Source organism: Bos grunniens, chromosome 1 (assembly GCF_055505025.1).
Source record: "Bos grunniens cultivar Pamir isolate PY7600 chromosome 1, Bosgru_T2T1.0, whole genome shotgun sequence".
Taxonomy (NCBI): Eukaryota; Metazoa; Chordata; class Mammalia; order Artiodactyla; family Bovidae; genus Bos; species Bos grunniens.
In genome coordinates, this window is record NC_141165.1 from 114,257,291 (window position 1) to 114,274,089 (window position 16,799).

The 16,799-nt window shown below is 38.8% G+C and overlaps 1 protein-coding gene across 3 annotated transcripts in view; it reads left to right on the forward strand.

The window, feature by feature from the left end:
• The window catches only part of DCBLD2 (discoidin, CUB and LCCL domain containing 2), an 84,203-nt gene that overhangs the window by 41,078 nt on the left and 26,326 nt on the right, over positions 1 to 16,799 (forward strand). For all 3 annotated transcript variants that reach the window (XM_086410593.1, XM_086410604.1, XM_086410612.1), the window contains 2 exons: positions 14,148 to 14,199; positions 16,491 to 16,563. In XM_086410593.1, coding sequence (XP_086266719.1) covers positions 14,148 to 14,199; positions 16,491 to 16,563 — 125 coding nt within the window. The remainder of the gene's footprint in view (positions 1 to 14,147; positions 14,200 to 16,490; positions 16,564 to 16,799) is intronic.

Genomic DNA, 16,799 nt, shown 5'->3' on the forward strand with positions numbered 1-16,799 from the left:
ACTTTATATGATGATTCCCACATTTTACAATTTCTGAAAACAGAAATGCGGTATTTTCTTTGAGTACCTGTTATCTGAGATTGGAATAGAGTAGGAAGATCGAACAGTTTATAACACATACATAAATATGACAAATAAAATTAAATCAGTTTCAGAATTTTAAAAATTAAGTATACTAACTTTTTATAAAGTCCTTTTATATACTTACCTTTCCTTGGCAGAAGAAATACTGATTTTTCCACTTTTATAAGACTGGAACACAAGCAATAACTTTTAAAAAATCTGTCAGTTACTGAAATAATCAATTTAAAGCTTTATTATCCACAGGTTACCGCTTCATCTTACTGTGTTAAAAACCGTATTACCATTCTTTCCTAAAAAAGTGTGTTGCATGCCAGCAGGAGTAATGGGGAAAGTGCTCTCTGAGACACTGCAAAATAAGTATGAGATATTTTCTAAATTGTTAACATTTACAATATGAAGGGGGAGTTAAAAACAAGGCTATTTAGTGGAATAGAATGGAAAATTACCTCAAATCTCTGTAAGCTAAAATGCAGGACTTGAATGAAATCTCTCTCAAGTTTTGGTCACTGTAGCATTCGTTCATTCCCCTCTGCCATTGGGTTCTTGTGGCGAGAAAAATTTTTTTAATTTTACTAATACAAAGAAATCATTTAAAGTAGAAAATTGATAATTATTTTGATATTCAACAATGATTTTATCTAGGCTGACCATTTAAAATTAAAAATTAGCCTCTACTTTATGTTATGTAAATGAGAAAATCGTTAAGAACCTCCTCGGCATGAGAATGTCTGGGAATGAATGAGCCTGGGAAGGATTCGGGGCGGTGCCAGCTGTTCCTTCCCGGCTGTGCTGGGTTTGAGATACACGCTCTGTGCCTCATTAAAAGTTGCGTTAATATACTGTATTGGTGTTTTTCTTTCTGGCTTACTTCACTCTGTATAATAGGTTCCAGTTTCATCCACCTCATTAGAACTGATTCAAATGTATTCTTTTTAATGGCTGAGTAATACTCCATTGTGTATATGTACCACAGCTTTCTTATCCATTCATCTGCTGATGGGCATCTAGGTTGCTTCCATGGCCTGGCTATTATAAACAGTGCTGCGATGAACATTGGGGTACACGTGTCTCTTTCCCTTCTGGTTTCCTCAGTGTGTATGCCCAGCAGTGGGATTGCTGGATCATAAGGCAGTTCTATTTCCAGTTTTTTAAGGAATCTCCACACTGTTCTCCATAGTGGCTGTACTAGTTTGCATTCCCACCAACAGTGTAAGAGAGTTCCCTTTTCTCCACACCCATGGGGAGGGAGGAAGGAGGAGGGTTCAGGATGGGGAACACAGGTATACCTGTGGCGGATTCATTTCGATAGTTGGCAAAACTAATACAATATTGTAAAGTTTTAAAAAAAAAAAAAAGTTGCGTTAAGAGTATAAGAGAGGGGAGCTGCTGTATGTAAAGGAAGATCTGCTTTCCCTTAATCTCTAAGCTATGGGAAAAGGTGTAAAGGCTAATAGAATCCCTCAGAGTGAAAAAGAAAGCTCATTTGAATGGAATAATGGAAAGAAATGAACTGGAAATGTTCTGCTAAATAAATAGTTAATGTATTTGACAGAACAAGGAGACTAAGGCAGCGGGGTGTTGTAGAAGGGGCACTGGGTAGCTCTGGAGTAAGAGCTTGCCTCTGCCACCAGCCAGGGGACCTCTGACCGGTCACGTCACCGCGGTGAGCTTCATCTGCAAGTGGGTTAGTTATGAGGACTAAATCTAATAATACATGTTTAGTGTCTTAGGCACATATCACAGTAGGCAGAAAAAAATGTTAGTTTCACCCCTTCACTACTGTACAAACATGTATCTCATTTTTCCCACTGCCCACCCTCCCACTGTCAAGAGAATAAGGCAGAAAACACAGTAAAATGATAAGCTTCCTGTCCTTTTCAGTTTTACTTTGTGAAAGTCTTGGGTTATTGGGTGAAAGGATAGAAGATAATTAGTTTCTTATTCTCCTTAAGTTTCTTGTCGCCGTGTCAGTTTAAATTATTTATTCTACATTTTCCCATTTGCCCCTTTCTCTCTTTGTCATTCATTGAGTTAAAAGTTTCTGGAAAATAAGTATCTCCTCTTAAAAAAAAAAAAAAAGTTTCTTACATTGGATATTTAAATTACAGAGCTTTTGATCCACAGGGATCTGAATGTCCTATACTAGAGTTTCTTAAGAACTTAATAGTCATCTCAGATACCAGAAGCACTGTCTGTGCTAAGCTTCAAATAGCTGTGTCACTATTTTAGATGAATCTTAGGCTCCAAAGATTTTTTGAAATATCCACCATAATCTGGAACTTCTTTATAGTAACACTGTCCAGTCATAATCATCTTGGGAATTCCTTATTTCACAGCTCGCTCTTGGACTTTTTCTTAATGTTTTTTGTGTGCTCTTGCCCATCCATCAAGCATTTGTTTTATTCGAAGTGAATTGGCTAGATTCAAGAGGGCACTGGTTGAATCTCATATTACTTCTTCTTGAGTGGCCTTTCAGGCATAATTTCTTGTAATGACTTGTTCATTTGAAGGCTGGTTGGCTTTGGTTTAGAGTCTCAGTTTGTTACCATCCAGGAAACCTAGCTGCCACACTGAATTCCATGAATATTTTCAAGGAACATCACATGTGCCCAGCTTCATAACCTAGGTGAAGGTTGAGAGTATTTGGGAATGCAAAAGTGGTGAAAACCTTGCTTCACTGGCTTCCTCATGTGTTAAAGTGTCACAAAGACTTGTTAATGTTATAGTGTGATGTGTTGTTGATAGCATGATTTTGTGTGAGATAGACTAGTTTTCGTTACTTCTTACAGGAGCCCATTGCAAAATTATATTCCCTTTAGTACCTTATTTCCTGCCATATTCCTGGCACTGGGAAGACAGCAGTAAATGAGACAGAGGCAATCACACCTTCATAGGACTTGCAGTAAAGGGTTGGAAAAAGGCATTAAACACATGGTTGCTTAATTGCAGTTAAAATAAGCGTGATGAAGGAAACATTTAAACAATAAGAGGCCAGAGGGGTACGGGTAGTAGGAGATAGATGAAGATTAAAGCTCTCTTCAAGAAACCACTCCTGAGCCCAGAATCAAAGGATTAATTGGAGGTTCCAGACAAACAAGGAAGAACACTACAAGGAAGAGAATAGCAGATGCACAGGCCAGGAACTTTGAGGGAACTGGAGAAACAGCCAGCACAGCTGAGGTGAAGTGAATGAGTAGAAAGTCAGTCACATTATTCAGGACCTTGTGGAAGATGTAAGGGTTAGAGTTTTATCAAAAAAAAAAAAAAAAAATTGCATGGAAGCTATTAGAGCAGAGGAGTGATGTAACTGGATTTATGTTTTTGCAATTCCTTGATCTGTAAAGAATGGGCCAAAGAGAGGGGAAAATAATTGTAAGGAGGCCAGTTAAAAGGCTATTCAGAGGAACCTGGATCAGAGATGATCAAATTAAGATCTTGTTTGGGAAGATCTCCTGGAGGAGGGCATGGCAACCCACTCCAGTATTCTTGCCTGGAGAATCCCATGGACAGAGGAGCCTGGCAGGCTATGGTCCATGGGATCACAAAGAGTCAGACAAGAAGGAAGTGACTTAGCGTGCGTGTATACAATGCATGTTATAAAAGTAGCTCCAGAATTAGGCCAGATTCCAATTTAATTCTTCTTAAAGACTTGAACAGGCGTGTCTTTTCCAGGGAAACATTTCAAAGAGTTAGTATTCGGTCTGCACAAATTCATGTTGAAGTAAGAGGCTTTGGACACAAAGAAGCCTCTCGGGTGAGGCGCTGAGTTGCTGTGGTGTCTTGGGCTCTGTACCTGGTGTCCTCTTCCCTTCAGAGTCTAATTTTTGTAATTTATGGTCTTATTCCTCTTTGTTATTTTTAAGATCTTTGAGCAGAAGTTTCCAATCTTTCCCATTACCAGTTACCACTTTTAATTTTCACCTGTAAATGATTTTATCTACCAATGAAAGGAAGTTTCCCTGTTTCCACTGGGTAACATAGAAAGACAGAAAAATATATGAATCAGCACTTCAGTGATAATTAGAAGATTGGTAGTTCTACTCTGACTTGGTGTGTGTGTTAAGTCACTTCAGTAGTGTCCAACTCTTTGCGACCCTATGAACTGTAGTCCGCCAGGCTCCTTTGTCCATGGGATTCTCCAAGCAAGAATACTGGAGTGGGTTGCCATTTCCTCCTCCAGGGGATATTCCCAACCCAGGGATGGAACTAGACTTTCTGAAATTGAAATTTTTATCTGACAATTGAAGGGACTCCCTGGTCGCTCAGGCAGTAAAGAATCTGCCTGCAATGCAGGAGACCCGGGTTCAATCCCTGAGTCTATAAAATCCCCTGGAGAAGGAAATGGCAACTCACTCCAGTATTCTGGCCTGGAGAATTCCATGGACAGAGGAGCCTGGCAGGCTACAGTCCATGGGGTTGCAAAGAGTCGGACACGACTGAGCAACTAACACTTTTTCCTTTTCTGACAGTTGAAGATATTCATGGATTCTGAGGTATCCTGGGGTTAGAATTCTGTAGAGCGAAACTCCTTGTTACTGCTGGTCTTACCGAGAGAGGCACAGCCAGCCTTGCACAGGTCCAGATGCACTTAGGTCTTTTAATTCAGAATGATAAATGATGCTGACATTTTTATCCTAAAATGTAAATGTAAAAAACAACATTTACCATGGGACTTGAAAATAAAATAAATTTTATAGATGAGTGCTCTCAATTCCTGGTTTTGAATCTGTTCAACATTAGCCAGTTTCTAAGTAAAGCTCAACATTTCTAGGATGACTCTGGGCAATAATTTTTTAGGTAATTTTAGTTACTGAATAATGAGCTCAGAAGACATATCTACATTTGCATCAGTAGCTTCAGGTCTTTTAAGGCAGCCTCTGTTTGTCATGTGCCATCAATTAGTTGTCTGTGTGTATGACTCTCTGTGTGTACACATATCTAGGTACATGGCCAGCTGAAAAGTGATAGTCTGATATTCCTTTTTTAAAATGTGAATTATCACTTGAAAAGTAATTTTAAAGCTTATTACTTCAGATTTCATCAATCCAGAGTTTTATAGTGGTCAAAGTTTGCCTTTTTCTTTTTTTTAGAAAGAAACAGGAACTAGTTTAAAATTTCATGTGAAATAAAGTAATCCAATGAAGATATATTAACCTATTCCCTAAGTGGAATTCATAAACACTTGTTTATTCATTGTCTGCCAACACCTTCGAATCTGATGACAGTGTGCATAAGACTTGGGAACAGCTGAGCCTGGCAAATATTCCCACTTGACAGGGTTATTGTTGCTATATGTTAGATTATTTTTAGAATTAACAACAATAGTATAAAAAGTTTTAATTGCTACATTCTTTAACCACATTTTTTTGGCAGATATTTTCCATTTCTTCCATCTTCCATCAGATTATATTAACTTATAAATGAAACATAGGGGCAGAATAGAGAGCTCCTTTCTAATAGAGTCCAAATTTCTGTAACTGGTTGTTTTTTTTCCTGCTTGGGATGTTTTTGGTTTTGAAAATAGAGCATGAATTCCTTGTTTGCTACCTTAATTGTACAGTAATTTTACAGGATCCTTTCTGTTTTGAGTACTATGTTAGCTACGTTTCTGTTTTTAGTTTTTCTGTTGTGTACCTAGTTTCTGTTGTATCTGGCAAGCAGTTAAAAACTTTTAAGCTATTCAGTAAGATTTTATTAATGAAGTCTCAGTTGACATGCATATTTTAAAATTTGTCCTTGTACACAAATCAGTATGTATGGTGTTTGTATACATGCAGAAAAATATCTGTATTTTGTTGTCAATTTGTAGAACTAAGGTGCTGATGAATAGTTTTACCAGTTTTGCAGAGAAAGAGCATTTATAAACACAATTAGTTTGTTAAGATGATATAACTCAAAGAGACAGTTTATCTTTGTGAGATAAAGTTTATTTCAAGCTGACAGATAACCTGAAGAGCACCTTAATGATTTTAAGTGTTTTCTATGTGGTTTGGGTTTTGTTTTTGTTTTTTTTCTTTTTAGTAAGTTAGAAGTGCTTTGAAGGGGCTGCATATATATTTGTGCTGACTTGTGCCATCCAGGGGACAAATTCATTCACTGCAACTCTCACTAGATACTATGCGTGTCCTCGATACTAGATTACAAAAGATGTCTTATAATTTTTAATATTTTTAAGTGTCTTTTATATTTAATATACAATGTCTTATGTTATTTTAACATGTCTTATAATTCATTTTTTAGTATATAGGCATTTAGGTGTGAAGAGGATTTGATTTATCCATAAGTAGTCTGTGGTCTATTCAACTGTATCACTTACTGCTTAGGCAACTGAGCCATGCCTACATTGTCTGTTTAAAAAAAAATTTTTTTTTAATATTTCCATCTGAGAAAATTTCCCCTGAGCTCCTGTTGTGGACTCAGCTTCCATAGATGGTGATGTATTAATAATCTTTCTAGGAGAAACATAAGACTTACTCTACTCTCAGTATGTAAAAGGAGATTCGATGTAAAATACTACAGAAGTTATCTCCCACTTAGTAAATGTTGGTTTGCTAATGTTAGACTCTCAATCACGATAAATTACATTTTATTATATATGTAAATTTCCCTGACACTACATTGCAAATGGTACAAATCAGTGCCAGGTTCCTATTGTGGAAACAAGGAATTATGCCCAGGGTCACGCAATAATACTGACATGAGAATCAAGTAGAAAGATGAACCTGTCCCTAGTCCGCTAGCTCTTGAATGGAGGGACTATCTGTACACTTACAGTGCAAGGTTGCTGACAGAGAGAATTAGGAAAGCATGGTGTCATGTCCCTTCAGGCTCTGGGGAGTTTGTTAGTTAAAAGAATTTCAAGCAAATAAAGGAGGAGAATCTGTAGGTCTACATTGTCTTGCTTCATGTATTTTCTTACTTCTGGTAAATAAATATAATTAGTTATAGTGCTTTATGCTTTGTGGAAAGAAAAGTGGAAGTGTTAGTCGGTCATGTCCGACTCTTTGTGACCCCATGGACTACAGCCCGCCAGGCTCCTCTGTCCCTGGGATTTCCCAGGCAAGAATACTGGAGTGAGTTGCCATTTCCTACTCCATGCTTTCTTGAGTTAGAATAAATACAGGCACTCAAGCATCACTTCCCTCAGGAGTAAATGGCATCAAGTGAACAAAACTTACACCCTGCAGCTAATATAGTTTGTGTTATACTCTTGTGATAGATACTAACACTGCTGCGAGTCATTTTCAATATATTCAAGATCATAACAGTATTAATTGGAGGAAAATCTAAATCTCTTTCACAGTCTGTAGTCTCAGGAATAACCAGTGCTGTCAATCAAAAATATTTCTAAGTTAGTAACCAATATGCTGATACTTTTTATTGTATGTGAACTTATAAAATATTTATCATATTTTCATAGTATTTTATGTGGATTAGCATTAGATGTCATTTTTAAAAATTATTTCATGAAATAATTATGAAGCTCCCAAGCCTATTCAGTTATTATGTATTGGAAAAATTTTTAATTGTAATTTAAAGAAAGGCCTATGCATAAGATATCAATTATGGCTCATAGTGATATTGCTAAGTCAGAGCTGTCTTAGAAAATCTGATGTTGATGTTTTCATTAAGAAAACCCTGAATCTGTCATCCTGTTATTGAATATTGGCTCACCTTTTAATTTTTTTTTAATTTTCTCATGCTCTTCCTCGCAATCACATTATCCTCCCTGCAAAACCCCACTGACCCTTTCCTCCTCTATGAAGCCTTCTGAGGTTAAGGAAGGCAGATGTTACAGCAGCTCTTCGTGTAGACATTATGATCACACTCACTTCGGGGTAGACACTGCTGCTAAGACCAGTGTAGACTCTGCCCTGTGGATACCACCTGTCCTTTGGGCTATGCAAGAAAAGAGGGATTGGGTGCTGTGGGCTTTGGAAGAACCCCTGTGGCATGCTCCTTGCTACTGCTGCTACTCTGTTGTCCAGAGCACCAAGATGAAGTATGCCATATATTTGGTGTTTTGTGTAGTAATGTGTATGTTATAAATATTCTTTTGTATTTATTAAGGATTAAAATTACCAAAAAAATTTCCCATGCAGAAGCTCTTAGTGAACAGAGTGAATTATATACTGCTGTTCACTGTGAACAAACTACTGATTTTCTGGTGTTACCAGACGTGTTAAAGTGGACCCAGCATAATTAAGCTGACAATGAGTGCTTTATTGGTGCTTCTTCTTGCAGTTATCATTGCCTAACTGTTATGTGTGTGTACTCAGTCGTGTCTGACTCTCTGTGACCCCATGGACACAAGAGATAGCTGGAGTAACAGTCATGTTTGGCCTTGGAGTACAAAATGAAGCAGGCAGAGGCTAACAGAGTTTTGCCAGAAGAACATATTGGTCATGTCCAACATGCTCGTCCAACAATACCAGAGACGACTCTACACATGGACATCACCAGAAGGTCAATACCAAAATCAGATTGATTATATTGTTTGCAGCCAAAGATGGAGAAGCTCTATACAGTCAGCAAAAACAAGACCAGGAGCTGACTGGCTCAGATCATGAATTCCTTATTGCCAAATTCAGACTTAAATTGAAGAAAGTAGGGAAAACCACTAGACCATTCAGGTATGACCTAAATCAAATCCCTTATGACTATACAGTGAAAGCGACAAGTAGATTGGGATTAGATCTGATAGAGTGCCTGAAGAACTATTGACGGAGGTTCGTGACATTGTGTAGGAGGCAGTGATTAAGACCATTCCCAAGAGGAAGAAATGCAAAAAGGCGAAATGGTTGTCTGAGGAGGCCTTAGAAATAGCTGAGAAAAGAAGAGAGGCGAAAGGCAGTGGGGAAAAGGAAAGATATACCCATCTGAATGCAGAGTTCCAAAGAATAGCAAGGAGAGATAAGAAAGCCTTCCTCAGTGAACAATGCAAAGAAATAGAGGAAAACAATAGAATGGGAAAGACTAGAGATCTCTTCAAGAAAATTAGAGATAACAAGGGAACATTTCATGCAAAGATGGGCACAATAAAGGACAGAAATGGTATGGACTTAATAGAGGCAGAAAATACTAAGAAGAGGTCTCAAGAATACACAGAGGAACTATACAAAAAAGATCTTCATGACCCAGGTAGCCATGATGGTGTGATCACTCACCCAGAGCCAGACATGCTGCAATGTGAAGTCAAGTAGGCCTTAGGAAGCATCACTACAAACAAAGCTAGAGGAGGTGATGGAATTCCAACTGAGCTATTTCAAGTTCTCAGAGATGATGCTGTGAAAGTGCTGCACTCAAAACTCAGCAGTGGCCACAGGACTGGAAAAGGTCAGTTTTCATTCCATTCCCAAAGAAAAACAATGCCAAAGAATGTTCAAACTACTGCACAATTGTACTCATCTCACACGTTAGCAAAGTAATACTCAAAATTCTCCAAGCTAGACATCAAAACACTACATGAACTGAGAACTTCCACATATTCAAGCTGGATTTAGAAAAGGCAGAGGAACCAGAGATCCAATTGCCAACATCCGTTGGATTATAGAAAAAGCAAGAGAATTCCAGAAATATATCTGCTTCTGCTTGATACGCCAAAGCCTTTGACTTCCACAACAAACTGTGGAAAATTCTTAAAGAGTTGGGAATACCAGACCACCTTACCTGCCTCCTGAGAAATCTGTATGCAGATCAAGAAGCAACAGTCAGAACCAGACAGGGAACAATAGGCTGGTTCCAAGTTGAAAAAGGAGTACATCAAGGCTGTATATTATCATCCTGCTTATTTAACATATGCAGAGTACATCATGCAAAATGCCAGGCTGGATGAAGCACAATTTGGAATCAAGATTGCCAGGAGAAATATCAATAACCTCAGAAATGCAGATGACACCGCCCTTATGCCAGAAAGCAGAGAGTCACTAAAGCACCTCTTGATGAAAGTGAAAAAGGAGAGTGAAAAAGCTGGCTTAAAACTCAACATTCAAAAAACAAAGATCATGACATCCAGTCCCATCACTTTATGGCAAATAGATGTGGAAACAGTGGTAGATTTTATTTTGGGGGCTCCAAAATCACTGCAGATGGTGACTGCAGCCATGAAATTAAGACACTTGCTCCTTGGAAGAAAAGCTATGACCAACTGAAATAGCATATTAAAAAGAAGAGACATTACTTTGCTGACAAAGGACCATCTAGTTAAAGCTATGGTTTTTCCAGTAGTCATGTATGGATGTGAGAGTTGGACCATATAGAAAGCTGAGCACCAAAGAATTGATACTTTTTTTTTAATTGATACTTTTGAACTGTGGTGTTGAAGACGACTTGCGAGTCCCTTGGACTGCAAGGATCAAACCAGTCAATCCTAAAGGAAATCAGTTCTGAATATTCATTGGAAGGACTGATGCTGAAGCTGAAGCTCCAGTACTTTGGCCACCTGATGTGAAGAACTGACTCACTAGAAAAGACCTGATGCTAGGAAAGATTGAAGGCAGGAGGAGAAGGAGAGGACAGAGGATGAGATGGTTGGATGGCATCACCGACTCAATGGACATGAGTTTGAGCAAGCTTCAGAAGTTGGTGATAGCCAGGGAAGCCTGGTGTGCTGCAGTGTGTGGGCTCGCGAAGAGTTGGATAATACTGAGGGACTAATTGTGCATGTGTGCTCAGTCATGTCGGTCTCTTTTGACCCCATGGAGTGTAGCCTGCCAGTCTCCTCTGTTTATGGGATTCTCCAGACAAGAATACTGGAGTGGGTTGTCATTTCCTCCTCCAGGGATCTTCCCAACCCAGGGATGGAACCCTCGTCTTCTTGTATCTCTGGCACTGGCAGGTGGATTCTTTTACCACTTGGCCACCGGGAAAACCCACTGCCCATATGCTGTACTTGGAATGCATACTTTTAATTAGCACAGATCAGAAGCCTTCAAGTTATCTTTGACTCTGTCTCAAACCTCACATCCATCAACCACCTCTCTGAGTATATATGTACCTATTTATCAGAATCAGACCTTACTGTGATTTTTATTTTTATATCCCTGATAGCTAATCATGTTGAATGTCTTTTCAGGTGCTTATTGGCCTTTTGGTATATCTTCATTGGAAAAATGACTATTCAGATCCTTTGATCCTTTTAAAATTGAGATTTCTTTTTAATGTCTAGTTGTAACAATTCCTTGTGTATTCTAAATACTAGATTCTTACCAGATACATGATTTACAAATATTTTGTGTTATTCTTTGACTTATTTTTCTCTTTCAGGATAGCATTCTTTGAAGTGTAACAGTTTCAGATTTTGGTGAAATCAGGAAATCAGTTTATTTGCTTATGCTTTTGGTGTCATGTCTTAAGAATCCATTGCTTAAGGCAAAGTCAAGATCTATACCTAAATCTCCTTCTAAGTATTTTGTAGTTTGAAGTCTTGGATTTGACTCCACCTTGAGTTAACTTCTGCGTATGGTCTGAGATAGGGGTTTGGTTTCCTTCTTCTGCATGTGGCTATCCCAGTTGTCCTAGCACCATCTGTTTAAGACTGGTTTTGCCCCCATTAAGTTGTCTTGGCATCCTTGTTGGAATCAATTGACTGTAAATTTGAAGATTCATTTCTGGACCCTCAGTTCTGTTCCATTCATTACGATAACTTCCTACATTGCTATGTGAAGTCTTTCCTGAGTCAGATGGTTTTCTTGGAGCTGTATTCATCTTGCCCAGGCTGTGTACTTATTAACTAGGAGCCTTAGAGTAATAGTGATTTTTTCTGGAAGGCTATTTACTTGGGAAATGCTTTCTAGAAAAACACATTTTAAAACTTCTCAGTTCTCTGCTTAATTGCTATTTCCTTTGCCTTTGTGGAGTTGTGAAGGTCAAAATCTCTAAATCATGACTTCCTTTCTCTGTCTGTTGTCCTCTTAACTCTCCTTATAAAGCCTTCTGTTTTGAATTCATGTTTTCCTCCTAGGAGCGCTTTTGAGCCCCCAGGGCATTTGGGAGCAAGGTCACGTGAGTTACATTCATTCGAGCATAATCTGGACTTTCAGCACTGCGTGGACTTTTACTATAATAAAGCCCAGCTCTGATCAAGTATATCCATAGAAGACTAGCATTCTGGCATGTGGCCTGAAGGTAATAGGGCCAGCTGGCAGTCCTCTTGTGGCTTGAATACCATGCTGGACCACACAGCTACCTTTTCATCCCAGGCTATTAATCTTAGAAGTTCACTTTCTAATCTTAGAAGTTGGAAAGTCTTTTGGTGGAGCAGGAAAATGGAAAATAATTTCTTATTGAGGCTGTGTAAAGATTGCCTTGAATAGCTATAAAGTACAGGTAATTCAGTTTGTCTGCTTTTCCCAGTCAGTCAACCAGGTGGTCATGAAACTCTAACCAGGCATGTATCCCCTCAAACTCCTTAAACACAAATTTAACTTAATTGTCATTCAAGTACCTGTGGTATGTAAATATTAATCCATGTACTCACTCTCAAAATACTACTTTCCTGTTAGTTTAACAGTTATTACGCTCTAGTTCTTTCAAGACACATATCAGTTGGATAATAAATACATAATTTCCCTTCAGAATTGTAAAAAAGAATACTTAGTTATTTTGTGCTTTCTACTGATTTAACAGATATCTGTGCCCCTTCGTTGTGCTAGGAAGCATGTGAAGTGTTACTTCTGTCAGTGTTTTGGGTGGCCTCATCATTTATATTGTATGTGAAGTCTCACCTTTTTGATTGGCTTACGACCTTCTAGGTTTTCCTCCTGTGGGTTAGTCTATGATTGGACTTAGCCAAACATGCTAGCAATCAAACTTTTATTTTTCCATTTATTCAGTAAATGTTGGTAGAAAGTCTCCTTTTAAAACTGTATGCTCTGATAGCTGCTGATGATACCAAGATAGAGACCAACAGCCTCAGTCTCTAGACATAAGATGATGTTGCTTCTAACTCTAGAATTGCAACAGACCATTCTTACATAAGACTGTGAGAATATATATAGTCATCCATTCATTAAACCAGAAAACCTGTAAGTGCCTACTATATGCTCTCACAGTTGGACTTGAAAAGATCAGTAACAGCTTCTGAGAGGATGTGATGGTTGAGCTGAGCTCTAGAGAGGGTCAGCCAGGTAAAGGGATAGTAGGAAAGCCTTCCTGGCCAAGAGAGCACCGTGGCACAGAAAGAAGGCTCATATGGCAAGAAGGCAAGATGGGGACAAAACCAGACCTTGAGATGTTGTTCCTTGAGGTGGGACCTTGTGGGCCATGTTGAGAATTTTGCCCTCTGTCTTAAGAGCAGAAGGAAACCACTGAAGTGTTTGGACCAGAAGCCTCTTATACACAGCATGTGACTTAGTTCTTAATTGGACAAGGTTAGCTTTTACACAGATTTGATTTTGAGATAGAAAATGTTAAAACTTTTATGCTTCATCTTGTGCAGAGTGTGCTTTAGAATTACCTGCAGGACTTGTTAAAACAAATTTTGGGGCCCCACTCCCAGAGATTCTGTAGCTGTGGATGGTGTTCAAGAATGTGAATTCCTAGTAACACCCCAGCAGATGCTGCTGCTGCTGCTGGTCTACCCGTGGACCAGATTTTGAATAGCAATTGTTTAGAGCCATGGAACTAACTCACCTCTCTTTTTTTTTTTTTTCACCTCTCTTTTGTTACTGTTTTCCTTGTGTGTAATCAGCAAAGAATCATTTTTAGTCTTGTAATAACAAACATTTTTTGTTTCATGAGCTGTATATTATAGAAGCTACTTCAGGGCTATAAATTATACTTTTTCTGTGTACCATCCATGTGTATGGTATGTGATTGTATGAGGTGATGTGGCAGTATTTAGTACTGGTACTTAGCAGCAGCAGACATAGCCCCAGAAATCAGGATACTTAAAATCAGAAATAAGTCGTAATTAACAAAAACTTTAAAAAAAATTAAAAGTACAACCTGTTAAGATTTTGAAGTTTAAAACAACATGATTTGGATTTGGAAAAACAGTTGGTATTTCTGCAAGAGTAAACCTAATTTTATTGAATCATTTTTTTGTTTGTTTGTTTTTCTAGATCTAATTACTTGTTTAGACACTGCATCCAAATTTTTGGAACCTGAGTTCAGGTATGACTGTATTTGTGACTTTTTTTTCTTAAACGTTACTGTTCATCTACTTTATCCTCATCTTACGCACTTGATTATAATGTATGTTGTATGACTCATAACCATTGTTCTAAAACATCAATAAATCAGAGCTTATTTAAAGCCACTCAATTGCCATGTTTAAATTTTGCTTTACCTGTAGCATTTAAATCTTCTCCACAGTGGAAATATAATTTGGATATACTTTAAAAGTAGAACTAGTCACTCTTCAAAATCTAGTAAAAACTCCTTGGAAAGATAGAAGAGCTATTTATTTTTACTCAAAAAGAGTTAGGAAGACAATTGAGGCTGTTAGAGAATTCCTCACTGTTCTCACCCCGGTGGCATTTTTACTATCATTTCCCTGCATTACGCCCTTGACTCTTGCCTGGACTAGGATGAACTCATAATTGGTTTCCCATTTCTAACCTTTGCTGGCTTTTTTCTGCCATTCACATTCTGCCAAGTTGTTTTCTAAAGTCTGTGTTCTATCACTCCTCTGCTTTGAAATATTATTTCAAAACTTACTATGACAAAACACCATCACTGTTCCTTAGCCTGGTTCTCAGGGTCCTTTGCAAATAGTCTGTAGGCCATTTTTCTAGTCTTACATTGAAACGTCTCTGGGTTATTTATACTGCTCTGAGCTCTCCGAACTTTTGTCTGGAACCACTTTACTCTTTGCTGCTTAGTAAATTCATACTTATCTTCAAAGACCCATCTCACTTACTTCCCCCAACTTGCTACTACTTCCCAAAGAAACTTCATTTTATCTTCAAGAATGGTTTCATTTTGTCTTCAAGAATGATTCTCTCTGTGTGAGCTGGGGGTACTCCTCAGCCCTCCAGGGGGATCCTGGTCAGCAGAGGTAATCCTGGTGTCAGTGTGTGTCACGCAGCCCTGCCAGAGGGTCAGCTGTCTTGAACCCCACCCTGCACCAGCTCCATCTTCACCACCCAAGTGCACACTGCCATCCTCTCTTGCGTGGACTACCTAACAGTGTCTTATCCTCCACTCATGGTCCTTACAGTCTCTTTTCTTTCCAGGAGCCAGAAGAACTTAAAAAAAAAAAAAAGGCAAAATAAAACACAATGAATCAGGTTATGTGTAGACACCATCAAAATCCTTTAATGACTTCTTTTAGAAATGTACCCCCAAGTCTTCTCACCACAGACCCCCCAGCTTCTGTGTGATCTGATCCCTGGCTCCTGTTCCAGGTTTATTTCAGACCAGCCGCACCTTTCTCACCGCGCTCGGCCTGCGTGGCTTGTCCTTGGTCCAGACCCACGTGAGCCACCTTGCCCCAGGGAGAGGCTGTCCCTTCTGGTTGAGGCGCATGTCCCTGCTGTCTTGCGGTGGTGGTCTCTGGCTCCCTGCTGAGGCTCCGCTTCCTCAGAGCCCCATCCCCTGGCTGAGGCAGTTGCAGAGCCCCACATGTGAACACAGAAACGAGCCCAGCTGCCTCGGCACTGCTGTGTGACGTGGAAACACAGCTCCTCAGCCTCTTCATCCATAAAATGAGGACAATGATGGTACCTAGCACCCCACGTAGGGTCTTTACGTGGATGACCTGAGTGTAACTCAGAATGCTGCTTGGCGCATAGCAGGTTTGCCAGATGTTCATCGTACTTTTGTGAAGTTAGAGTCCTGATTATTTCACAGACTACCTTTTCTTTACAGCAGAAACATAATCTCATTCTTTGATTTCATGAAGTATTGGCTCAATACTTAATACTTCTCCTACCTGGGCATGTAAACCCAGGGAGGACCGCCACCATTTGTCTGGTTGACCTTCGTGAACCCCACCCCTTGCACAGCCCAGCACTTAATAGACAGAGTTACAGACATACATGTAAACGTGTGGAGTGTGTGGGTGGATGAGTGAGTAAGTGAATGAATGCCATTTTAAATCACCTTAATTTAATCAGTAGAGGATGGGTGAATCAAATTACAGTTCATCCACAAAATCAAGTATTATGTAGCTACTAAGTATTGTGAATTGCTTTTACAGTAGAAATATGTCTGCCATTCATTATGAAATAAAATAATCAAATCAACATGTAGAATATGAGGTGATTTTTGTATATATGTGGGTGAAGATGTGTGTAGATGGATGGAAGAAAGTCTTAAGGACCTTTTAGAAGTGGTGGTTCTCTCAGGCTGGTGAGATTATGGTGTTTACAGTGAACTAAAAAATGGTAAGTGTTATTTTTTGGTCTTTTTCCCCAGAAAGTACAGCAACGTGTACCATTTAACTTGTTTTTATTTCACAGCAAGTACTGCCCAGCTGGTTGCCTGCTCCCCTTTGCTGAGATATCAGGAGCCATCCCTCATGGATATAGAGATGTAAGTTGGCTGTAGACTTAAGTTAAAGTGATGCCAAAACTTCTCATAGACAGATGTGTAACTATTGTTTATCGTGACTTTTATTTTCTGACAATTACTTCTTTTTAGTAATACGTAATGTTTTGTTCTTTTTCTTCTGCTAAAAATCTATTCTGTGTTATATTACCAGTCATCTACCCCATGTTTATTAAGAAAACTGCCCAGATTAAATGATTTCTAGAGGCAGTGTAACTGTC